The following is a 27,276-nucleotide window of genomic DNA, read 5'->3' on the forward strand; positions in this document are numbered from 1 at the left end:
AATAGAACCTGAAAGATTGTCCACGGGTTATTCGTTTCATGTCCCTTGTCTATACGTATACTTAGGGACTGGAAAAAATCGCGATTTCAATGACCACTATGATAGACTCCACGATTCTCTATGTACTCGGGCAACTATCACCTGGTCATTGGCTACCGACTCGGGACACCTGTTTACTGCGATTCTTATGATTGGATACTTCTTTTGTTGAGTGTTTGCCATTGGCTCAGAGTCCTTAAGGTAAATTGCGGTCCAATCACTGACGCAGCATTAAGCTAAACGAGTTTGGATTCCAGCCTGTCTCGAAAGGAATCCGCGAATTTTTCCGTTCTCTACGTATACTTTATCGATACGAACGATATTTTATGGAATTACAAACACTGCACTTGACGGTATTACCCAAATGTGCGGAGTAATCGTGCTACTTCGCTGAGGTAATACCGCCATTTCGTAAAAAAATAATAACTCATAACATAACAATAACCACCATAATTATAAAAAAATATTCCTTTAAATCTTGCATGACTTAAAAGAGGGGGTGATAAAGTTTGAGATGACTTATGTCTTAAAAAAACTTAAGCCCAATAATTTAAATACTTATATTACTCTTTTATTACTGTCAGCTATTTAAGCAACATTATTTTCTCAGCTACTGAATTTTAATACAAAAATCACATTTATAACAATATGGTGTGTCCCACCCACTATATTCTGAATGTGATCAACTAGAACACTGAACAGATCTGCACATTTGTTAATTGTTCATACGACACACAAGCCATTGTTCTCGGGTGGGTCGATATCATATAAATAATAGTCATAATATAATTCAGCTATTTTCAATTCTTCACTTTCGGATGGTTCGTAAGAAATATTTCATCTAGGTCTGCACACTTCTTACCTACACTAACTGGTTCTGATTTACTCTTGTCTGCTTGCATGAATCTTATTTTTCTCCCTTCCTGGGATTTTTTTACTACTTGTGTCAGTTTTACTTTACTTTTTATTCCGTGCTTCTTCGGTGTTGTGGTCAAAACCTCAGATGGCCCAAGACCCGTTTATTCTGCGCGCCTTCTTAGCCCAGTTGGGGAGTCCTGATGACAAGGCATAATATCGGCGTACGGCCCATCTTTGGGAAAGCCCGAGAGAGAATCAGCTGACTGATCACACTGCTGTCACCCACGATGAGAGGGTTGAAGGACGTGCCTTCCACACGATTATTTTACCAGGATATCTGATGATATTTCCCGCAAACCACCTTAATTTTCGGAATAAACATGAAGAGGATTGCTTCATGCTACACGCGGCACGTTCCAAGACCACTTGCACCAGCTGTGCCCCAGGCTAAAGCAGTAATCACACACATACAGCATGAGGTACTCACGTCTTCCTGGTGCAGTTGAACTCGTCGGAGGAGTCCTTGCAGTCGTCGTCACCATCGCAGCGCCACGAGCTGCGGATGCACAGCCCGTTGTTGCATTGGAATTCCTCCGACGTGCAGTTGAGGTTCACCCCTGCGAGCATCACACCTCCTCCAGACATCACTGCATTACCTTCAGCCATAACCACACCCCATTCAGCCGTCACTACACTCCCTTCAGCCATCACTACACCACATTCAGCCGTCACTACACCACATTCAGTCACCACTACCACTACACCTCCTACAGCCATCACTGCACTCCCTTCAGCCATCACTACACTCCATTCAACCGTCACTACACCCCCATTCAGCCATCACTACATCCCATTCAGCCATCACTACAACCCCTCCAGCCAGCTATACACCACCAACAACCATCACTATTCCCAGCTCTGCATCTAGTGCAGACTGCCATTCTGTAAGACAGTCATAGACATTCAGGTGAACTGACAGGTTTCTAATTGGCCGGTCGAGTGTATCTAGTCCAGACAACATGCCGGTAACAATATACTGAAAGAGAACTTGAAGAGAACTGATATTGATTAACTGATGCAAGTCAAGTGAGGAGAACGACCTAAATATTTTACAGATAGCCATAGGCAATCAAGTTTACTTCCTCCCTCATCTTTCAACATAGGCTATGGTGTGGATTGTCGTTACTAGTGTACAATTTAGGAATGTACGGATTGTGCGAAAAGCAGGAGAATATTTTTTCTTCAGAGATTGATACGAGTTAGCATAATAAAATATGGACAACAAGTCGAGAATAGAAAAACTCACTGTTGATACACGACCTGGGCTCCAGAGAAGTTACCGAGTGATATTCCAGCAACTGAAGATTATGTCGAAATGTGAATCCTCCATTTGAATGAACATACTATCGACCAGGTACAGCATCAGGGTCTACAGATCCTTTCACAGAAAACTGACGACTGCACAACATTTAGGAAAAATATAAACAAGACAAATTTATTTATGTAAACACATATTCGCATATGTGCATGACTTCCAACTACTGAAGTAAACAGAACTCAAGGGTTTGGTATCAAGCACTTAGCGACAAAGAGTTCTTGGTGACCGTGTTCACTAGGGCATCAAGTTCATGTGGTAAGGTTAAGGTTCCATCCTAGCTCACCGAATTGGTGCCCTAGTGGTCCTGGGTCCACATTGATATTATACATCCCATCGCCTTAGCCTCAGTGCACAACCACGTGGTTAAGGGACAATTTGACATATGCTCACGTCAGGCGAGGTATTAGAAACAGCCTGCCACGATAGCTTGCAGGACATAGCAGTTCTTGTCACGGCTCGGAGGCGAATTTCAGGTGACGTACGTGCACAAAGACGGGGATAAAACGATAGCCATGCTGGGTCATTAAATGGTAGGCAAAATTATATGCTTGGAAGGATTGGGGAGACAGGCCTGACAAAGATAAACTGGAGTGTACAGGAGGAGGAACAATTTTAAGTTTTTGCAGCAAGAAAATAAAATAACTGGCGACAGAATTTTTCAAAAATTCAAATTTAGAATTGTGCCAAAAATACTAATTGGCGGCACCAAAGAATATCGAGAGGAACTTGGCAAAGAAATGGACAGTGTTCTTGCTAATAGAACTGCCAACCTCAAATAGGTAATGTAAACAAAACACTTGCATTTGGTTACAAGTAGTACACAACAAACAATAGTTTATGTTAACATTGTTACATGCAAAGCTGTAATTTTTTGTGGTTCTTGTTTTAATGCACAATTCACGTCACATAAAACACTAATTCAATCGAAATTCTGACAAAGTGGTAGGTGCAATTAGACAATTTGCCAAACCGTTTGCAAGTTGTGTACTGCAAGACAAATATTTTTTGATTTTGTTGGGGCCATAGAAAATTAGTACTGCACAGCGTGTACGCGCCAGCCATCTCATCATTAGTTTTTGGCCAGTCCTGTCCCTACAGTTTTATTAACAACTACTGGCAGGCAATGTTGTTTACTAACCACAATGACGCTAGTAGCATCACCCGAGGCTCTCGCCAGCACGCTGGGCGCTGGGCTTACGGACATAACTTAGGGCATTCACTTTAGCATCCTGGAATATCCGTTTCGGGCCGCACCTTAAGACATTGTTTGCTGGGGCATTGCCTGACTCCGGACGAACAACAATTATCTCTGGAATGAAGCCAACACAAGGGATTCAAGACGCTGAGCTTAAGGAAATCCCAGTCATTTATTGTGTATTTCAGTTTCGGAAAATGGACCTAAGCGAAAGGTTCCCCCCAAAAACTGACAAGAGAATGTAGATGAAAAGACTTCATGGTGACTCATGGCCTCTGGTTGAAGACCAGGACACATCGGTGGAAAGTCAGAGGACCTTGTAAGCAAGCAGCAGCTGAAGTTGGAACATTGTCAATGAAACATCAAACACGTGAGGAACAGTAAGAAATAGTACCTGGACCAGTTCAAATATTGCGAATTAAAAAACCACTAACTGATCTTTGAAGGAAAAATTCTGGATGTTACAGTTATAACATTTTTTAAAAATTATTTATTTCAAAATGGAACCAGTTGGAAAGTAATACTGATGCACATGCATTTAAAATTGTAGAAATAGTCCTTAGATAAATGTAATGACGTGGGAAAAAAAACGTGGCTTGTGGGACCAAGTTTTAACGTGCAGGATTATTTTAAAAAGTTTGGTTTTAAAACTGTTTTGGATCAGAGTAAGATGAAGCAGGTATGGAAAAGCAAGATGACAGCGGAGATGGTCGGGACGGCAGGTAGCGCTCACCGCACTGGGTCTCGTCGGAGAAGTCGCCGCAGTCGTCCTCGCCGTCGCACAGCCACTCCTCCTTGATGCACTTGTGCGTGCGCGGACAGCGCACCTGGCGCTCCGACAGCAGGCAGCGGCTGCCCGCCTCGCCGCAGCCCAGCTCGTCCTCCTGGTCGGCGCAGTCGGCGTCGCCGTCGCAGCGCCACGCGGCCGGCACGCACGTGCACGAGGCCAGGCACGGGAACTCGTCCTCGGCGCAGGCCCCCCCGCACGGGTGTTCGGGCTGCTGCTGCTGGCGCGCGGGGCCCACCACCCGGGCCAGCTCGTGCTCGGGGAGCGCCCCGTAGCGCGAGCCCCGGCCCCCGCCCGCCGCGCGGCTCCTGGCCAGCTCCTCCTCCTCCTCCTCCTCCTCCTGGTCGTGGCCGTACACGTGCGGGAAGAAGTGCATGGGCACCTCGCGCCCGTCCGCCAGCACGTACACCGGCACGCCGTCCGGCCCGTAGCGGCTGTACAGGATGCGCTGTCTGGGCGGCGGCGGCAGGGCGTGCATGGGCATCACCCCGCCGTGCATCTGGGGCGGGCCGCGCGGCGCGCCTCGGTGGTACAGCGGGCCCTCGTAGGGGCGCGGCGGCAGCGTGCCCTCTGGCACCTGGGCTTGGCTCTCCGCCGCTCCTGCCGACACATAACCCCGCCTGTCACCAGACACATCCCCATGTGCACTCTAGTTCTCTCCTCTGGCACCTGGGCTTGGCTCTCCGCCGCTCCTGCCGACACATAACCCCGCCTGTCACCAGACACATCCCCATGTGCACTCTAGTTCTCTCCTCTGGCACCTGGGCTTGGCTCTCCGCCGCTCCTGCCGACACATAACCCCACCTGTCACCAGACACATCCCCATGTGCACTCTAGTTCTCTCCTCTGGCACCTGGGGTTGGCTCTCTGCCGCTCCTGCCGTCACATACCCACGCTTGTCACCAGACACATCCCCATGTGCACTCTAGTTCTCTCCTCTGGCACCTGGGCTTGGCTCTCCGCCGCTCCTGCCGACACATAACCCCACCTGTCACCAGACACATCCCCATGTGCACTCTAGTTCTCTCCTCTGGCACCTGGGGTTGGCTCTCTGCCGCTCCTGCCGACACATCACCATGCCTGTCACCAGACACATCCCCATGTGCACTCTAGCTCTCTCCTCTGGCACCTGGGGTTGGCTCTCCGCCGCTCCTGCCGTCACATACCCACGCTTGTCACCACCCAGGCTCAGACACATCCCCATGTGCACTTAAACAATGGACAGCACTCCAGTAGCTCAAGAGCATTGCAGTTCCACTTTCTAGTCTTACAACTGTCAGGGAAAGTGACACATCTACTGCTGCTGTGATGGTACACCACCTGACAAGAGCCTTCTCTGGCCTCCACTGACTTGTAATGAGGTTACCCCTCCTACAGCCACGTGCTGAGGCTAGCTGCCTGAGAGTCGAGGTGAGTCTGGTAGGATAGCTGGTTCAGGTCATTGTCTTCCTGGCAGGTTACATTTAGAGTACGAACAAAGTATTTGTCATTCGCTCCCAAAACCACACTGGGTGTTGGAGGAAAGGGAAGAGTACTCTCAGCCGTGATGGGTCACGAGTGTTGTTAACATCTTTGGTATTTTTTAAGTCTACTTAATATACTTTAAAAATTATGACTATTCCTGTTTTATTTTTCGTATTTTCATCTTTTCTAAACTTTGTTTTGTTAATGACACTGTTATCTGCAACCTGTTCCAAACACCACTGTCTCACCCATTGATCCTGCACTGTTGCCAACTGCCGGCAACAATATTTGTCTCATTCAATGAGTTCCTTATAAACACTACACCTTCCACTCACTGATGTTGCTAAATTTAAATTACCTAACATAGTTTGGAATAACAAATACATCTTACCCATCATCACAACCTGAAATGTATTTTACAGATATATAAATGGTTTGAATGTTTGGCAACCATGTCTAATAGTCACATAACAATTCTCTGGAACCAGTCTATTTATTCACCCCTTTGTTCACTTGTCGCTTCACTTGCACTACTCAAATTATCGAACTCAAGTCAGAAGATTTACAGCTTCCATGATCCATCTATACATGCTGGTGTATAGGTGTACACATAATTTTTTGATAAATACTAACATTAGCATCACTGCCTTTGAAGCTACTGCCAAAGGCGAAGTTTCTGCTAACAGCAAAGTCTCTTGCCCTATTTCCTTGCTCCAGATTTTGTTATGATGACTTTAATATTTTGTGTGTTTTCGTAGTGTGTTACCTGATTCGTCAGCTATTAAGTAAGACCTTGGTGTTTTATGTTGGTCCACAATAGAAGCTGGTTCCTATATTTACTTTTTGTGCCACTACTGATTATCCTTTCACAAATTCTTGTGTTTTTCTTGAGTCCCCTGTCATAGTAAATTTTCACTTTCAACGGTTTTGATTATTTTTGTGCATTTACTTGGGATATAGGTACCTTTGGTACCAAGCTATCAGTGGATACCAGTATTCTTATTCACACATGACGACTCATACAGATTTCGGACAGCACACAATACAGACCTGCCAGTTGAGTGTTTCGGCACTCTAAAAGAGCAAAACCACAATTCTTTTCCAGCTACTTGCTTTTTCTTAGGATTTGTTTAGCAATACCAATTCCTTTTTCGGGCATTCCATTTGATTGATAGTGACGAGGACAAGAAGCATGCTGCAAAGCACTAAAAGTGTCATCTTCCGGCGATCGAGGCCTCTCCTATGGGTCTGAGATGGTTAATGGATTTCGAACAATGCGTTAACATAAACTTTTGTTTGCGAAACGGAGACCAGAGAAACGAACCAATGGCTTCCTCCTCCATCACGACAACGCGCCGTGCCACACTTCGCTTCTGCTCCGCGAGTTTTATATTTTTTTGCCCAAACAAATCCACATCCAGAAATGTTTCCTATCATGGAATCAACATTGGAATGCGTGCACAACGCTAGTCTAGGAGAGTATTTTGAAGGAGATTAGTTCAAGTTTGATTTTAAGCTTATTACTTTGTTCGTAAGTACCTTCATAAGTCAGGGAAGACATATAATCAGTCAGAATAGCCACTGGTCTACCATGTGTGCTGCATATATTTGTGAGTGCTGTTATGACACTGCTTATTAGAAAGACACAATATCTCAAACCACTTAGACAAATAATAATATATCAATAAATAAATAGTTCCTACCTTCAATTACATAATAGCTTGTATGTTTTCAAAAGGCAATGTAGGAACTGAATGTAGGATCAGGGGTTCACTTTTGTTCGATAGCCTTTACTTCTTGCACATCTTACACTCTGCCACATGTCGTTCGACATCAGTAGACATACCTGGCCAGAAGAACAATTTACGAGCTAGAAATTTTGTTTTCCAAACATCAAAGTGACCTTCATACAAAGCCTGTAGCATTGGCTGCCACAATTTCTTGGGCACTACATACTGATCTTCATAAAGGTCATTCTCAATTATCCACTAGATCTGACAGTGTGCTGTGATGTTTGTTTTATTAGAGGCCATCCTGTTTTTACAAACTGGAGCACTTCGTAAGTACCTACTGTGTAATCAGTTACTTAATTTATGAACTCATATTTGCGGGATATACCTGTTCAAATTGTTTATCAGGAGCATAAGTAGCATTTAATTGATGGGGTTAAAACTTGCCTGTTGTTTGTTTCAAACTATTCTCATTTTTTGGTGGGAATGATAGATTTTTAGGATTTCGGTGGGGGGATATATCCCCCCAATCTCCCCTGCTATGTGTTACATCACACATATCATTTACATCTTTAACAGTATCTTTGAGGTAAGCCCTGGACAACAAATCAGCAATGTGTATGATTTTACTAGGTATTACACTTCTAAATAATATTCCCGCAGTAACTTTGTCTTTAAGCATTCTAGTCGAGATGACATCATACTAGCCACAGGTCTTCTCATCATTGCCACGAGTGGTTTGTGATCTGTAAGAATTCTGACTGAGCGGCCATATATGAAATAGAGAAAATTATTAGTTGCGAAGAACATTGCTAAAAGTTTTTTTTTCAATTTGAGCCCAATCCTTTTCGGTGCCTGTGGGGCTATGGAATCCACACTAGAGTAGCCATTTTGAAGCAAACAACACCCAAATACTTGTCATGTGTACCTAATGTTGCGGTATTACTGTCATATTTAATAATTGAACATTTTCGGAGTAGAATGGTAGCTACTGACACTTTTGCGCAACTTTAATGGTTCCCGCAAGGGCTTTACTATAGATGTCATGTGGTATACAAATTACCTAATTAATTGACTATTCCCAGTAGTTTCTGTAGCTCCTTTTTGTTCTGTGTGTTAGGGAAGTAATGAATAGCTGCTATGCATTCAGGATCCAATTTTATCTTTTTAGCTGAAAATGCACCTTAAGTATTTTGTATTAAAGCTTCTGGGTTGAATTAAATGCCCACACAATACTGGCGGCTCTGCACCGTGTTAAGTGCCGTCTACCGACGTAAGGCATGCCACGCGCGCCTGGTCGGATTACAAGGGTCATAGCTACACAACTTCCCCCCCCCCAACCCAGCGCAGCGTACTTTCTCAGAGCTGTTATTTATCGCTGAGTGGTCTTGGGAATTCCTCGGGCCACCGCGCGGAGTGGCGTGAATGAGCACCATATTTCTCGTTGTTTCGGGCGTCTGGTCGGCCCGGGATGATGCGACTCGTCACAGCCGTTCTCGTCGATTCGAGAAGGGCGCCTCAGGTACTCAGGCAGTGACGCCGGCCTCCGCAGGAGTACCGCGAGTTCCGAGATTTCGTCATAACCATACTTAGAATAACCACTAATCCATTAAGGTGCGATAAGAAATATAAAACTCGTATTCTACATTTCAAAGAAACATATGATTTTTACAAAATTTAAAAACAGTGTATCCGTAATTAGGTAAAAAAAAATGGCCGTTTGATTTTATTTATTCTCTCCATATTTCAAAATTAAATTAAAGTGAAAATGTAAATGATACCTACCTCCCTATATATGTCTTTATCTCTCTCTATATCCCTCTAAATCTCTTTATCTCTCTACTCTTATACATATATCTGTCACTCTGTAGCAATGAAAATATTATAAATCTATGTTTATACCTCTATATAGGCTATATATGTTTTTAATCTATTATAGGTGTGTAATAGGTATATAAAAACACGCGCGTATTTGAATGCAACGTTGTGTCAAAATTTCAAAGCAACGAGTGAAGAAATTTCGGACATTTAAGATTTTGAACGAAAGAACATCTGCATTTTAATTGATATAGATAAAAAACCCTAAGCATTGCCGTTTTCGAAATTCTTACAGTAAATATTTTTGCTCTAATTAAAATATTAAATGCACTTCTAAATTTTTGTGTCTATTGCTTTAGTAAATAGTTTGGAACTTATCACATACTTTTCTTACAATGTAACAACATCAGAAACATCCTGAAATTAGCGAGAGAGAGAGAGAGAGAGACCACTAGTAGGATATATTTTTCATTTTAAGATATATTTAACCTTAAGATTGGTTTCTCAAGCAGCTGCACGTATGTATGTTGCGAACGGCTTCAACCGCCTCGCGCACACGACCGCTCCTGAACCGCCGACCTCCCAGGACTCCCGCCGACACGCGACAAGAGACGGCAGCGGGGGAACAAGACTTCGCTCTCCGCGACCCTTGTCGCCCCGCGTCGACCTCTGCAGTCCGTTCGCGAGTCGCAGATTCAACACCGCCACTGGCGCGCGACGCCAAAGGACGACCCCGACTGACGCACGACCACACGCCTCACAGCAGACAGCAGACTTCGAGGCGGTAACGCGACCACACGGCAATTGAAGCTGTAACGCTAAAGTATCAAGGTGGAACATTCACGTTCGAGTCCCTATTACAACACTGCGTTCCTGCAAAGATCCGTTATAGGTTGTTATAGCTAGAGACCTGAAAAATTCACGGGTTCATTTCGTGTTTTGCTAAAATTCAAACAATTATACCTTAGTGCTGCTTCTGCAATTGGTTCACTGTTAATATGGAGTGATGAGGACCAATTAGAGACCCTCACTCATAGAAGTGTCGAATCACAGACCACCCAGTCAAGGCGTCTCAAAAGTCAGCAGCCAATGAACAGTTGGCATTTGCCCGAGTGTCTAGAGGATATTGGAGTCTATCCTGAAGGTCATTGAAACCGCGAATTTTTCCGGTCTCTAGTTATAGCTTATTTCGCTGTCAAAATAAATGTTGAGAACGAAACTATGAAACGAAAGTATCAAAGGAGAGTGCAGCGGCTCTTAAATGCTACGTTTTACTTCTGGGTTGCGACCGCGTCAGCGGTACGTGATGCAGAGTTTTTCAGTAATTAGCAACAATATTTCAACAGCACCAGCGGGGCAGTTTTGCAAAGACTAATATTTCATACATGATGAGCGACAGACGCGGTACACACGATCTCACTCTTCCGGCTCTGGAAGCCGACTGACAAGTCACAACTTGTTCAAACTTGACACTGACAATCTCAACGGACAAGGCTACCAGGCATATCACTTCAAACAGATGTAGCGTTCGGCAGTTGCTGCAATAAAAATTCATTCAACGTATTTTTGATCACACCTGGCAACTAGGGACTGGACACATTCACGGTTTCACTGACCTCTAGGATAGATTGCACGAACCTCTACGTGCTCTGGCAAATGCCACTTGCTCATTGGCTACTGACTCGTGGGACCTGTTAATTTGGGTGATTGTGATTTGACACTTATCGTGTTCAAAGTTTTCCATTGGCTCAGAGAGTCCCTCAGATAAACTATAGTTAGAGACCGGAAAAATTCGCGAGTTCATTTCGCGATAGGCTAAAATACAAATAATTACACCTCAATGCAGCCTCTGCTATTGGCTCACAACTCACCTAGATGTCTCTGGGCCAATGAGAAACGCCCGACCAAAGCTGTATCGAATCACAGGCTGCTACGTTGGGACGTCTCACAAGACAGCAGCCAATGACTGGGTCCCATTTGACCGAGTATACGCAGAACTACAGAGTTCATCCTAGAGGTCATTGAACCCGCGAATTTTTCCTGTCCCTAACTATGGTCAAATCACTGTAGCAACATGAAGTTAAGATTGTTTGGATTCCAGCCTAATGCGAAATGAATCCACGGAATTTTCCTGTCGCTAGCTATTGAGTCCATCCTGGTGCCACATAAAACGAGCGCGACGCAGGTCTCCACCTACCAACGGAAAAATTCGCGGGTTTATTTCGTGTTATGCTAAAATTCAAATAATTATACCTTAGTGCTGCTTCTGTCATTGGTTCACTGTTAATCTGGAGTGATGAGGGCCAATTAGAGACCCTCACTCATAGAAGTGTCGAATCATAGGCTGCCCAGTGGAGACGACTCACAAGTCAACAGCCAATGAACAGTCTGCATTTGCCCGAAAGGGAGAGGATATTGGAGTCTATCCTGGAGGTCACTGAACCCGCGAATTTTTCCGGTCTCTAGCAATAGAACAAAATTCAAATAAGTGTACGCTATTGGCACACATTTTATAGCATAGGGAATACTCGTGGCCAATGAGAAACCCTCAACTAAAGAATCACCGAAACACAGGCTTCCCAGTTGAGACGTCTCACCAGTCGGCAGCCAATGAACAGTAGACATTTGCCCGAGGACTGTGGAGTCTATCCTGAGGGTAAATGAAAACGCGAATTTTTCCGGACTATAGATATTACAGTTAATTAACGGACTTATTCAACGGACAATGCAGCTCAAACAAACGAAGAGTACCTACTTCGTAATTTCAAATACCTGTTTTCTTCGTAGAGACTGCGATGAATTCCCACTCCCGAGTTTAGGGCTCAAATTTATTTAGGAAAAACAGACGCGCGGTATGAAGAAAAATGTCATGAGTGTAGCCTCAACAAGTTTTTGAATGTTTGGTTCATTTACCACGATTATTCTTGTGGATTCATATTCAGAGTACGTACTCGCAAATTTACGAAGACATCCGAAAATTCGCGAAGATAGCTGGATCATTTGTAACCAGTGTTCTTCGACAGTTTACGGTGAAAATGCTTGACAGTGCAGGGCGCTGGCAAGGAAAGGGCTACTTCAACTCACCAAGCTTTGAAACGTGTCCGGAAAAAGTCGAGAGTTGAAAATACAACCGTTTGAAAATAAAATTCTAAAAAATTCCTTAAAATGTAAATCATGTTCAGTTAGGAACTAATATAATAATTTGATAAAGTTGGTCAAATTACCGGAGCAGAGACATGAGATACAAACAAAAAGCATTCTGTATTAACACGGATTTCCAACTTCTTAACAGAACATATGACCTAATGGTTATAGCTTCACATTTGAATATCTATACGTTTTTTCTTCTTCTTGTAACACGTCATTTGAACTCTTCAATGTTTCATTAACTTACTGAACGACTTAAGCGTCCTCAAAAGTTAAAGGGGCCAATTGGTTTGAAATTTGGTTGCATTCTAAACTGAGGTAAAAAAAAAAAATAATAAAGCGTAATGTAATTATATGATGATAACAAATCTCTACAACATTTTTTCATACAGATTTATGGCATGGCTGGATTAAATAACAATCAGAACTAGCATAGTGTTTCCCCATTCCTTCCTAAAAAATATATATTTTCTGGCAGTGTCCTTGTTTGCTACCACGCTGTCGTACCAACATCTGTTCTCGTTTCTATTCGGCTTGTTCGACTTGACAGCCGTTACCTAACACGCACTACAAGACCTCGAACCAGCGGTGATGTGGACCAGTGAAAGCCAGGGCTTGCGTCGAAAAAAAAAATTCCCATTTCTCCAGAATAAGTATGATTGTAGTCTAGGATAATGTGCAAGCATATCGCAAAAATACATGTAACCTAAACAGTTAATCTATCTTAAGGCGAACCCATAGCTTTACGCGGTGGTCAACCCAGCTGTCGAAAACATTGTTGAAACCCTGCGTGTTGCGGGAGCTTCTTCGATTGGGCTACACAGACGCTCAAATGTGAAACCCCGTGCCAAAGAAACAAGACCGCGAGTTAGGGCCCGAGGTGACAGGTCGTGGCGAGGGGGGCGACAGTGTTGCCAGTGTTGCCAGCGCAGGCGTCACGCCCAGGAATAGGAACAGGGATGTGAATCGACCTGGCCACGGCGCGCGGTTCATTCATGCCGCGGCGTGAGTGGGCGGCGCGCCGACTACAAAATGGCGCACTTTCGACCGATCGAAGCGTTTCCGGCCCATCGAACCGCCGGGCGCGCGGCGCACAGCGCCCCATTTGACAACGCGCCGCTCGATACAGCCACCCGGTCCAGCAGCTACAAACCTCTCGTCTACAGACAAACTCGAGCCTCAGCTTCCAAACAAACAACCTCCTGTACACACTAATTCACACAATTATACCTACTACCGCTGGAAATTTCACTACCATCCCTAACTATCTCTGTTGACTGTTTACCATCAGAAATTTTAACGATTTTTTTCTAAATGAGATACTCAATGAACTATGTATGGCTCGTAATAACAAATTTCTAACTACAAAAGGGTGAAAATTATAATACTATTCTAATTTGAATTAAGCATTAACGCAGATAGCCCAACACCCGAAAAAAAAAAAGGATACAATAGTACATTACTTAGATCTGTTCTCACGGGAGGAATGTGCAAAGAGTAGAAAAGCATTAACTACAAAAAAAAATCTGCATGCAGGTTTAACAGGTAAATATATTAGACACGTCATCAAACTTTCAATATTTTAAATGCCAAAACGTCAACTACATGACGATTCTACGTGTAAGGTATTTTTCAAAAGTGTAAAATAACTGTAGGCTATTTACTACTTCCATGCAACACTGTGTATGTGCAAAAAAAAATCGGATGATATTTAACATTTAACATTCCTGCAAGAAGCTGACGCAGGCTCACCTGGCGCGATCATCGCACTTGCAACGATCCACAGCAGCAGCAGCAGTTGACTCTGGCTACAGCCTCCGAGGACCGCTCGTGTTACATCCCCATACATCGTGGTGCCGTACACGCTCCTTCAAGGTCCTCAGACGCGCACTTAAATGCGTTTATCCAGTGACATAGCACAGAACATTGTCTTTCAACCTGTCTGATGGCGAGCCGCGATGGCACCTCAATTATTCTCGTCTCACATAATTATTTCTTTAGAGAAAATCAATTGTGTATACAAGGTTTCAACACAAGTAAGAAATAATTTCCCGATAAGCAATAAAACAGCGAACTTAGGTGACTAGATCGCGCTTTTGACAGCTGAGATTTCCGACTGAGCTCCACAAGCAAGCGCGCGGAGATGACTTCTCTCTCTGTCTACACGACTTTCATTCCCCGCCTCCCTGGCGCTAGCGAGCCACCCACAGAGATCAACTGCCAAATTCACCCCCTGCCCCTCACCCAAATGCTCTCGGCTAATACCAACCCACGCACTACGTGTAGTTTGCTTTCCACCTTACAGATGGCACGCAAACAGACTAATGCATAGACTCCTAAAAGAACGCGTAAACTCATAGAGTATTCTGAACTCCAACTATGCCTCATTAAAAATAAAATAATAAATCATCTAATTACTATTTTTAATGGTCGATATAACATACGTGGTAGATATGTACATGTCTAAAGAAAAGAATTTTTTCAAAAATCTTAATTTTTAAATTTGGAACCTATTGTTTGATGTGTAACAATATGCATTCAAGGGAAGTAATATTAATGTGTTTTAAATATTTTCCTTAAATAATCACGCATAATCTAGACAATAATTGATAAGTCATTGAAATAAAGCGAAAAGGGTTTATGATGTTCATTGGTTGGTTAACCTGTCACTGAAAAAAAAACGCTGTTTACATAATTTTGGAAGTGTCTACACGCTAATTATGGATAAATAAGCCTAAAGATCCGGGTCATCCGAGGAAAGTTTTGCGTGTGAAGAAATAGGTGTAAAACCAGAAAGAGGCGCTAATTGGAGAGTGAAGCCTTATTTTTTTGGTATATGTATGGTATTTATAAATTGTTTTTATACATCATTGCTATGGTTTATTCATTAGACTGGTGTAAAACATCATTGTGTAAATGATCATTATATTTTTATCTTCGCTGTTTGGGCAGTTATAAGTAGGAACAGATGGGTGCCTCACATGTTGCGCTTACTTCTGTAGTTAAAATTTTTTTTGTGAGAACAAATTAAATCTTATTTTCTGGAAATAAGTACCAGCATCACTGCAAAAAATTTAATAAACTGGCTCTGCAGTGTCACCTTTAGTGAGAATATTCATAACCATATCCTTCGGTTCCACAAACGCAACTAGTCGTGCGTTGAGAAAAATTCTCACACACTATGCTTGCCATTAAACAGAGAAACTGTCTCAAGTCCAGTAATGCATCATTCGTCACAACCAACTTGAGTGTTGCCCAATGAAAGTTGAAAACTCAGCTAGACGAGAGAACAGGTATGCTCTTACTCATCTTAAAAAATAAAACCATTTTAAGATCCTAAAATATTTTCATAACAGTCGTTTTAGGCCTTAAATCTTAAATGTGACCAGGTTGGGGCCCCAAGATATTTCCAGATTGTCTTATAATTTATGTAGCTTTTAAACAAGCTATTATTACTGTCTAGAGTATGTAATAATTAGTTAGTAAATTAATTTTTATTATGTTCAGATATTCTTTAGATATGCTATGAATGCTATATCCCAGAGATGCTTTTCAAAATTTTAACTAATGCAGAGTATGGGAGTAGTTTATGACACAATACCGTAACAATATTGAAGATGTCGCCAACATGGTGGCACTGATGTTATTACCACCGCTACATTCTTACGGGATATGCGTGTGAATATGGGGAATATCTTAATACATATCAACAAAATGTTTTCTCTAGCTGTGAAGTGTTGCTTGTGAACCCGCTTCACCCAGGAGTGTTGTCCGTCCACGCAGGTGGTGGTCCGCCGACACGCTCGGCAGTCCGACCGTGGCTCGTGTGCAAGTGCTTGGGTGTGCTGTGTTGCCGTGTCCCCGGCGCGGGCGTGAGGCGGCGCGGGAGATGCCACCGACATGAAGCTCGTGGCTAAACTGTTGCTGGGGGCTTGTGTGGTGTGCGTGCTTGGCTTGCTGGTGTTCTCCGGGCGAGTGCCGCTGCCCCCGCTCCTGCCCCAGGTAAACCTGCTCGCCCTGCTGTCGAGGTCAGGTTGAGCACGGACCGCGTCCGCTTGTTGCCTCCGGACACGGCCGCTGGAGGCAGCACGTCACCATCGCCCGACTGCTCTTGGACGAGACACTCGTAGAGGAAGTGCGAATAATGACCAAAACGTTTCTTTGTGTAACACCCGTAACTGACGAACACACTATTCTCTTCTCTCTAATACTTTCTTGTTGATGAATACAGTAGGGTCCCGCTAATCCGGACTAAATGAGATCGGACCCTGTCCGGATCACCGAAAGTCCGGATTAAATAGAATTTTTCTGTAAAATGTACGTAATACAAGTTTTAGATGGGTAAAACTTTTTAAAAGCAGTTTTTTTTCTTTCATAAATACAATTTTTTCTACAGTTAAGTTTTAGTTTTACTACTTAGTATGTGGCATGAACCTAAGTAACTACAAACTGATGTAGGATTAACAAAAACAAAACCTCTTTTCCACCCGGATAAACTGGATGTCCAACAGACAAACAAGGTCTGGATTATCCAGAGAAAATTGTAAATAAAATCAAAAATTTAATCTGATGAATGAACTGCTATGAAAGTGGAAAACAGGAGCGTATGCATAATTATTTCAATTTTTGGAGCATAGGAGTTGGGGGGGTGGGGGGTGGGGGGGTTGAATAGAACCATGCTAGCCATTTGCTTTCAAATTCTTTATTTTTCTGGGTGGGACTGATAGAATATTGTAGATTTTTTTAGGATTTCAGGAGTGAGAAGTATCTAGATGTTGTATCCAGATGCACATCCTGCCTAAGTTGAGAGGGGCGCCATGCCGTGGCTCTGCCCCTTCTACGCCCCTGGTGTCCTGCCGAGTGTTGCTTGTTGCTGGTGTCGCAATTGGCCAGACTGCTGGACCGCATGTCGGGGAGTGGGGGAGGTTCTCAGAGCCACTTGATCTGCAGTCTGGAGGTTCCTGGTTCGCCGCACCTGCGATGGCTTAGCATTGCCAGTTCTATCACACTTCTGTGTGACCCTATTGTTTGTAAAGAATAACTTGTGTTATAAATTGTATTTTAGTATTATAAGATGCATGTTCAGATTGGGGGGAAAATAAACTATGGTAACATATTGAAGGCTCATGTGCTTTCGTATAATATAAATTCACAGAGTCAAAGTGTAGTATGTGTAGGATTTAGGGGCTCTTTAGAAATATAATAATTCCAGAATGTTATTTGTGAGTTCTGAGTGGATTATAAAGAATTGCAACAATCAGCAGGACAACCCTGCTGTCACCCTAAAAATCATATTGGTACAGCTTTATGATAACGTCGCAATTAGTATGTGTAGTTTATTGCCCCTTTAAATTATTACTTAAAATTTCTTTCTCTTAAAGTGATATCTCTTTCTATTCAAGTAATATTTCAGGGAAAGGTTTAGTTAAAGTTTTGTTAAGAATTTTGCCATCAATAATTTGTTAGCAACTTATTCAGAAGTTGGTCAGAGTTAAAAACACATTTTTCTGAGACATTCAAAATGAAATAACTCTTTTTTACATATTTTAAATGCTAAACTCACTTAATCAACCTTATCAGTTACAAGGGTATCTACATAAAATACGTTGGCTTGTGTCTACCTGGGCTTTGCAGAAGAATTCCCCAATGACTGCATTGTAAAATAACATTTAAGTAACACTAAAACAATAACCAACCATGGAAGCAGTCTAAATTATCTTCGATTATGCCCACATTAGCTTTAGTCATAAAATATGTGACACTATGAATTCAGTTTAGCATTAAAATAAATGTTGAACAATATTAACAACATTTAAATAACACCCACAATTATAGTTTACTCATTTACAAACAAAAATAAAGTTTCTTGAATACCCGTAAAATAACCAGGTGACTGGTACTATTGGCTGTTGATAATAAAGTAAACCCTAAGACAAACATAATATTTTGAACTCTTTCGAATATTCCCCCCCCCCCTCCCCCCCCCCCAAAGATTCTTCTAGTAAAAAAGATTTAATTAATTCTGGCAATAAATATAATAAAATTAAAAATCTGTAAAAAAAAAAAAATTAAAGACAATGAATACAAAAATTTTGTAAGAAATAGTTGAATTGATTATTTTATGAATTCCAAAATATCTGAAATTACTTCGAGCCAAATGACAGCAATTTAACTTAGTCACGTGTTCACCACAAAACATGAATAATGGAAACTTGACATCTATGTATGATGTATGGTAAGTATGTAAATCTAGAGAACACAAGGTACATAGATCAGACATGTCTAAAATATAAAAATTTTTAGTTTACACTACTTAAAAAAATGCTTTTATCAGTTACAATAAAATGTTGAAGAGTTCCTCTATCCACCTCCTGGCTCCATCAGATGGTACCAAATTATTGTGTTGTCATCCGGATTACATTTACTTGCAAAGTTTCCAATCAATATGACAATTAGAAGTAGTTTGAAACCAATTTCTCTCATAATTATTGTCTATGCTTGTGACCTATAAAGCTATCCTGTACGTAATACACCTCACGTGTTGCATGTTTTCACTTTGCATTACTCGTAGAGTGCTTTGAGAGATGTGTATTAGAGTTGATGTGTTTGTAGAAGATGGCTAGCACTCCTAAAACTTCATTCGATTGGAAGAAGGCAGACTTGTTTGCTGAGCCTGTTCCCGTTGGCATCGACAAGGTGAAGGAACTCGTTGAAGTGAAGACGGCCACCTTGAAAGTGCAGGTTTGTATAAAATATTGTAACTACTAGCTGTATCGGCCACGCGTCGCTGTGGCTCAGAATGGTTAATTGGAAAAGAAAGATTACAATTTTAAGGTGGAATTATAATGCAATATTTTCGTGAAACATTGTTTTTGAAAAGTTTCTGCCGCCAAAGAGATATAAAGACAGCGCTTAATGATTCGAGGTTTAGAATTGCCAAAGAAGTTTCATTTATATAATGTGCACTGAGTTAAACTTGCTCATTTTTTTATAATTTTTTTTATTAATAAATTATTATTTTTTATTATATAAACACACGCATGTATGCAAATGCAAAATTGTGTCAAAATTTCGAAGCAGTCGGTGAAGAAATTTAGATCAGCTATTTTGTACAAATGGACGTTTACAGTTTTATTTATATAGAATGAGAGATCAAGTTCGTGTAGCGTATGTGGATGTATCCTATTTTCCACTCGTTGAAGTGGAGGCGTGATTGCACCAGCAGTACTGCAGTTACCCTCGTGGTCAAGGCAGGACGCAGAGTGCCCATGATCTGTCACCTCACCCCAGAGCTCAGGTCTCTAGCAGCGAGAGTTACAGCTTACCTGCTGTGGAGAACATTTCCATATGCTTCATGAAATATATGGTTCTATTACAATTTTAACTTTTTAGGTATAATTAATTGAAATTTATAAGCTCAGAAACTAAAATATATCATAGGAGTCTATGAGTACTTGAAAAATATTTTATATTTGCGAATGGTCTGATATTCAACTCAACATTTATTTTATTGTTCGTTACCAATAGATAAGGCAAGTGGAACTCATTTACAAAAAGAAATTAATAAAAAAAAAAACATGCATGAAGCTAAGATGATTTTGATGAAAAAAATGTTTTTGTTTTCTGCAACATTGTACATAATATAAATCTTTTTAGTGTGTAACACATAATTTTTGATTATGATTATGACTTATCAATTTTTTTTTTAATGTTTATATCAGTTGGATCTACAAACAAATTTTCAAACTTAAAATTTTTACCAGTTGAAGTTAACATATTGCTAGGATTTTTATTTTACTGCATCTCACACTACTATATTATGGTTGCAAGTATATTTCTCGCTTTATTCATTTTACTAAATTTTGCATAAATTTTTTTGACCATGAATTAAATTTTGAAAAGAAAGTGTTATTGTAGATTAAAATTTGATTAAAAAATATATGATATTCGTAAGTAATTTTGTATTCAATTCTAATTTTAAAAAAAAACAGGATTCGCAGATGCCTATAAATTTATGTGAAGGGCTTTTCAACATCTCCATTGTGAATGAGTTTTAATGAATGCAAAAATTAAGTTGTATGTAGGCAGGTGAAAAAGTAATATATTGTTACGAATGTGAGCAAGGCCTCGACACGCGCAGGTGCACAGCTGGCTGACATCATGCGGCCGCGCAACATGAGACGTTCCGCGCGCACCTGGGTCGCCGCTTCCCCTCCCTCCAGCCCTCAGCTCCCCGCGCGGCGCTATTAGCTTGACATCCGAAGCCTGACAGCAGCGGAGTTACACGAGCCGACGACACGTGTTTCGAGAGATTTCTGCCGTCGGGTCGGCGCGGAATGACGCGACTGGCCCCAGCTGCGCTCGTGATTTCTGGAAAGTGCCTGGGCTGATATATAAGACGAAGACGCCGGCCTCAGAGTGAGTGAGAGAGTTGAGGCGGGAGCTTTCCCGCAGCGGAGTTTCCGGGGCGATAAAGCGGCGAAGTCCCTGGACCAAGGTTCCAGGGCAGAGAGTTAGTTCCGGGCGTAGTGTCGCGGGCACGGCGGAGTTCCAAGCGAAGTTCCGAGCGAGGCGTCGAGTGGAACCTTGGCGAAGGGAAGTGCGACGGCGGCGGCGGAGTGCGGTGACGGAGTCCTGCGACGGAGGACCACGAGGGGTGCTGCGGCGAGAGTTGCGCCAGAGGTGCGGCCCAGCGAGGTGTGCGGTGTGTAAAAACGAGTGACTGGGGAAGCATAATTTTTTTTAAGTGCAATTGATTATTTGCCATTTTAGAAGATTAATTGTAAGTGACATAAGTAGTGGCCATCAATAAAACTGTGTAGTGTGTAGTAAAATCTATTAATTGGGCTATCCTTTTCGAACCCGTTAAATCGTAACAATATTGATCTTGTGTTTTGACTGGACCTAGAACCATAATGTCAGTCATCCAACAACCGAGATCATTCAATCGGCCGACAACTCCAGTTATAAATCTGATATTCGAGGTTGAATGTCACCCTTCAGGGATTGATGGATGCTGTAAGTGACTTATGTAGATGTGCACTCGGGTGAGAGCTGCGCAGTCCTGATGAGAGGACGGACGAGACTCTTGCCCCAGGACACACCCAGGACGTGGGAGGACGATCAGCCAACACCGCGAGGCGATGTGTTCCAGGTGCCGGGGCAGGAGGGAGCGTGGGAGGTGTTCTACCGCGAAGCACGGCCTCCGAGCGGTGTCATGCGCACCAACGTCTCCGTGCTGCTGCTGCACGGCCGCAGCTTCACGTCGGAGACGTGGCTCAAGCTGGGCACGCTGCACGTGCTTCCCGCGCTCGGCCACCGTGCCGTGGCCGTCGACCTGCCAGGTAACACGGCCCCGCCGGCTCGCAGGCTAGTGGACTCCTGGCCGGTGCCCCTGTTGGAGCCGGGGTCGGCCTAGCGGCAGTGGTGTGGGGACACTCGTGATCAACTGCAGCTGTAGGGCATGCGCTAGAGTTTCTCACCACTCACCACCTCCGGCTAGCTCAAATTAGGTGAGGAGTGGAACATACAGGTTGCAGGTCACGAAGACAGAAGAAATTTATACACAATGTTCGATGTTTTATCTGTTTTTTTTATTAATTCATGGAAAAATCACGCTATATTTCGTACAACAGACAACACAAAAAAAAAAAAAAAAAACTAACTGTACATAAATATAATAATACATGGAGCCATCGTTCAGCCACAGCCCGCTGCCTCGCCGCCCGAAGAATGATCGCTCAGCCCGGTGCTCGGACAATGACTGTTTACAGCCTTCCTTCCCTTCGTGCGGGCAGTTTCCTGGGCTCGCTGACGTAATTTTCAGCCAATCACGGCGCATGGCAACAGAACCTTTCCACGAAATGCTTACTTCTGTTCCTACAACGCAGCAATTTTGTCTCTTTTTCTCACTCCCGTGACAGTGACTCACACGCCTAGCGTGTGAAACACAGCCTCGGTCGTGGAAAAACGAAGGAGAATTACGTCTTCCCACACAAAGAATCCAGCAAAAAATTATACTAGAAAAATAAATATATGAATTTAAAAAATAAAAACAATAAACACGGTGAAACACTTTACGTCTAACTTCGAAAAAGAAAAACTTTACATCATTTGAAAACCTAACCGGGACAAAAAATTTATAACAAACAATTATTGCTGGATTGAATGAGGAAGGCTGTAATCTGGGTTGTTACAAGTTGTTAAGTATTTTAGTTTGCATGTACACCACTCAACACTTCTTTATTTATCTTAATTTTTATGGGCAGAGTTATCTTAAGACTTGTGTAGAAGTTAGAAAGAAAATATGTTTCAAATAGAACTCAGTAGAATGCCCTTGCGTATAATGTTAAGTTCCAACAATTCCCCCATAAAAAAAAAAGATATTTATTTACTGTGTATAATGTTTCATAAATGGCGCATTTCCTGCTTATAATGTTTGCTTTCTAAAATTAAAAAAAAAGAAAAAAAGTTTTTAATAACCAACCATTCCATCACTTATCCCATCTGTGAAGTTTAACATGTTAAAACAATTTAATATACATTTTCCATGTGTTTTTGTTTACAATCACTGCTATACCATAGATTTAGATTTTTCAAATAGGAGTTTATTCAAAAACACAAAAACAAAATGTGTGTCAGAATACTAGCCCTGCATGTTACTGCTGGTTAACGTTGTGCATTCAGTATATTGAAGGTGCGTAACGTTGGCAGTTACCTGTCTGTTCGCACTCTTTTCTTGAAAAAAAAAAAATCCTTATTGGCCAATATAAGTTTTAAGATTCAAGTAGTTGATGGTATGACATAACCACTTGGCCATTATTCATACTTTTTTTTTTTTGCACATCTCGTACTGCAGTTGAGGTGTTTGCTGGAATGATACCTCGGAGTACAACGGCAGTCTGATCAGTGTGAAGAAATCTATCCCGTGGTGCGTGTATTTTCAGTGTATTGGCCTCTTGTTGCATCCACTCCATTGCCCCTTGCTGGCCTTCACACATGCCTCGAGCACTAAGAACAAGGTAGTTACGTCGAATTAGTATACTCACTGTCGGTTTATACTTTACTCACTTTACACATCCACACAAGCGCAGTGCTACTAGGAACAATGAAAATTCCGAAGAATAGAAATATTAAATAAGCTGCCTCCAATGATGTGAAACAGTATTGGCAGGATTTCCATGAGCTAATAAAAAAATTTAATATATTTAATGTCTGTTGCAGTTAAATGAGTGAACAATTAAGATGTAAGCCTAATGTTGTGCACAATGTGTCAGTTGCATTGAGACACCCGCCCTTGACTGTCTTACGGTCACCGCTGTTCCCACTCTCACGCCGGAGCATCAACTGTTATTCACTCCCTTTCGTTTCTTCCGTTTAGCATATTTGCAATAGTAACATATGACTAGCAATAAATACCATTGCTTATGTTAATTCCTTAAGAATTTTTTCTTAATAATAAATACCTAATACATAACATTCTTACACTTAATAAATCCTGAAATGAAACACAACCCACTACGAAGCTGACGACGTCACATGGACAGGTTAGCGGCAGGCTGAGCGCCGTCGAAGGAGGCCCACGGACGTACGTGTGTTGCACGTGAGGTTGTCTCGGCCCGGGAGCGGCCGGACTCCGGGACGGTGGTGGTGGTCGCTTGTTCCAGGCTACGGGAACACCAAGGTGGCCTTCAGCGGGGACAAGGCTGCCTTCCTCTGGCAGCTGTGCGAACAGCTGCAGCTGCAGTCGTCGGGCCTCGTGGTCGTGTCCCCCTCCATGAGCGGGCAGTACTCGGTGGGATTCCTGGCCGCCCACTGGCGGAGCCTGGCCGGGTACGTGGCCGTCGCGCCCGTCGCCACGGACAGCGTGCCAAGCAGCGTTCTCGCTCTCGTCCAGGTGAGCAGGCCACCGTGAGCTTAGTGTCTGTGTTCTGTTCAAACCCGAGGAAACTGACGTTGTTCTGAAACTATTGTAATGTTGGCCTCAAGTATTATATTTGTGTATTTTTGGTTTGAGTGGTGTCGAGCCGAATTCGCAGAAACTTACCAGTGAAGATTAAGTGTACAAGTTTTATCAGTATCCTTTTGGCCTTGTGGAGGAATATATTAAATACTAGTGGTGCACCGATATGACTTTACCGATTACCGATTCAATTACCGATTATGAGAGCAATAATCGGCAGATACCGATTCAGTTACCGATTATAATGAACAAATTTTTTTAAGTTTAATAATGCACACAAAATTTTTTTTTCCCCATGTGAATTTAATAACAAGGTTAGGTAAAATTGAGGATACAGTTATAATAACAGTATAAAAATATATAAAATACGCTATTAAGTCATTCCAAAGTGTAAATTAAATTAACTTCTATTTATGTTTGTTATTGTAAACAACTTGAACTACAGTCTAATAATTGTAATTTACAATGGGTGAGTTTTTGTTGCGGAAAACTAGCATTATTATTGACTATCACATAAGGTTGCATCGAGAAATTACCGTTTAACAATGTAAACATGTTGCTTTATTTTGTTCACTTGAGTTTATAGAAAAATGTTTCCACAATTCACTTTTTTTCTCCCTACTCGCCATCTCACTATAATTATATAAAAATGACTCAAAACCAATTCTAGCACATGTGATTTTATTTATGTTGACTGAATATATAAAATTATAAATACTTTTTCACTTTTCACGTCACATACAAATAACACAACGGATAATGTTACCAAAGACACCCATAACGAGTTTGTAAAACCCAGTGATAAACTCTAGATGGTATCGGGACCACGATTTTGAACCGCTACTACGACTCGAAAAGATTGATTGTCATAGAGTCCACTGCAACTGCTTGTGGTATTTTGATTGCGTGCCATCTATTTTACGTCTCTGGCTATAGGTAATGTACAAGGCCACTAAACAAAAGACAGAACAAAAGACGAAACGTAAATAAACTTGTAGGAAAAATGTATTTGTTATTGTTCGAGGCAATCAGATTTATTAAACTTAACGAAATATCTGTAATCATGATATGACGGAGTTGATGGATTTAGTAATATTTACAAATATTACCGTATTTCGTCCTAAAATGTGTAACAAAATATTACACCCCAAAACCTACTTAATTACGCCGGGACGTAAATAATCGGCAAAGTATCGTTAAGATAATCGCCGATTACGATTAATCGGAAAGTAACCATAATCGCCGATTACGATTCATCGGTATCCGCATCGGTGCACCACTATTAAATACTGTGTTTATATCTTTTATTTCTTAATGTGACACAAAAATTGAATTTTCAAAATGGAGAAAAAAACGTGATTTCCTGGTAATCATCGGAACAGAACCGAAAAATAATTCGGTACTAACCTATCTTCTCATTTCTTTACACCAAACGTTTCAGAGTGTCTGTTTGTGATCACCTTGCTGTCTCTACACTTACAGTAGCTCTCAGTAGCCACTTGGTGGTGCGTGTGTTCTCGCTGCAGACCCCGACGGTGATCCTGCGCGGGCAGAAGGACCAGACGGGGCTGGCGGAGGCGGCCGCGGGGAACCTGGGCGTGCTCCCGGCCAGCGTGGACGTGTTGTTCGAGGGCGCGGGCCACGCTTGCTACCTGGACCAGCCCGACCGCTTCCACCGCCTGCTGCACAACTTCGTGACCTTGCTGCTGCAGCAGCGCAACTGACCCTGCGTGTCTGCAGACGTGCTCCCGATCGGCTGTGCATGGCACGCAGCGGCCGTCGACACTGGCGCGGGCCTGTTCCCGCACGGATGTCAGTGGAAAGATTTCACAAGCCGGTGGTTTTTGTAACATAAGGATGATGTGGACTGTTACTTTCAACAGTGTAGGTCATAATTAAATTTCAGTCTTTCGAACATTGTTTTACGTGAAGAAATGATTTTACCGTTTTACACATCCACCCGAACAAGACAACATCTTACGAAGGAGCACCGTAGCAAAAAAGGTCTTCATTGTTTAGAAAAAAAGCCGAAACTTGTAACTCTATTAAAATCTTTATTCTGAAATGAATTTACTATATAATACATTAGAACTCTGTTAAAATGGTGCTGCCTATTATGTTTTTTCCTTTTTACGTCATATTTTTTTTTAAGTCCTGACATTTTCTCCAATGAAGACAGTGTATTTACATCCTGTGTATATTATGTATATCTACATTTTTATGTTCACAGTTGTGTGTCTCGTGTTCCTTTTGGAAAACAAAGTAACAAATTCTTCTATTCCTTGTCATTCTGGTTTGTTTACAGAAATAATCTTGGCCACACACACAGAAAATAAGCCAAAATCAGCAGATATAAATTCTCAAATGTTAACTGTATAGACAGCATGGACATTCTGTGGAAGAAATTGGAACAATATCACTGACAATGAAGAGACAACATTCTTGGACTACAGCGACACACAGGCAAACCCAGCGATGAACAACACAGTAACCACTACACAGGCAAACACAGTAGGCCTCCTAAGACTAAACATTTCACAACTGTGCCCTGTTCAGATTATAAGTTTAATATCATCATTAGGTTCCTCTGTTTTTTGCTATGTTGTCCAAGGTATTTGTTTGTCTGTATTTACTGTTCTTGTTGCAACTATCTCATCGCCGACACTGTGTTTGTCTCTACTGTGCTATTGTTTTAATTACTCTGTGCTGTTTATACATTTAACTTTGTCTGATTTTGGCTTCTTCAGGTTTTCTCTATGACATGCAGTGCAACCCAACAATGGCATAAGTCTAAAATTATGTTTTAAAATATGCAGTAAGGGTTACGTGCAATCATGTGTTTTGTTAATTGATTGGCCAGCCATGATAGCAGCCGCCATGTTGGTTTCAGCAAGGGTT

General features: G+C 42.1%; 2 protein-coding genes across 7 annotated transcripts in view; one reads left to right on the forward strand and one right to left on the reverse strand.

Moving 5' to 3' along the window:
* LOC134532307 (low-density lipoprotein receptor-related protein 4-like) overlaps positions 1–14,560 on the reverse strand; it is an 86,844-nt gene extending 72,284 nt beyond the window's left edge. Inside the window, exons 1-3 of the mRNA XM_063368725.1 lie at positions 14,169–14,560; positions 4,204–4,857; positions 1,385–1,514 (exon numbers count right to left, since the gene is read on the reverse strand). Coding sequence (XP_063224795.1) covers positions 1,385–1,514; positions 4,204–4,857; positions 14,169–14,265 — 881 coding nt within the window. The 5' untranslated portion in view covers positions 14,266–14,560. The remainder of the gene's footprint in view (positions 1–1,384; positions 1,515–4,203; positions 4,858–14,168) is intronic.
* Positions 14,561–15,027: 467 nt separating this feature from the next.
* Positions 15,028–26,656, forward strand: LOC134532088 (putative protein-lysine deacylase ABHD14B). 6 transcript variants are annotated; one of them, XM_063368330.1, is made up of 6 exons: positions 15,028–15,248; positions 16,200–16,418; positions 19,029–19,157; positions 21,571–21,760; positions 24,083–24,312; positions 25,905–26,656. In XM_063368330.1, exons 2-6 carry the CDS (start codon positions 16,317–16,319, stop codon positions 26,100–26,102), a joined length of 849 nt encoding a protein of 282 aa, XP_063224400.1. In that variant the 5' UTR covers positions 15,028–15,248; positions 16,200–16,316; the 3' UTR covers positions 26,103–26,656. The 6 variants fall into 6 exon arrangements, with proteins under 6 accessions (XP_063224400.1, XP_063224397.1, XP_063224399.1 ...); XM_063368327.1 differs by having other exon boundaries at positions 15,077–15,259; XM_063368329.1 differs by having other exon boundaries at positions 15,094–15,254.
* Positions 26,657–27,276: the final 620 nt, after the last annotated feature.

The sequence above is a fragment of the Bacillus rossius genome, chromosome 5, assembly GCF_032445375.1.
Source record: "Bacillus rossius redtenbacheri isolate Brsri chromosome 5, Brsri_v3, whole genome shotgun sequence".
NCBI lineage: Eukaryota > Metazoa > Arthropoda > Insecta > Phasmatodea > Bacillidae > Bacillus > Bacillus rossius.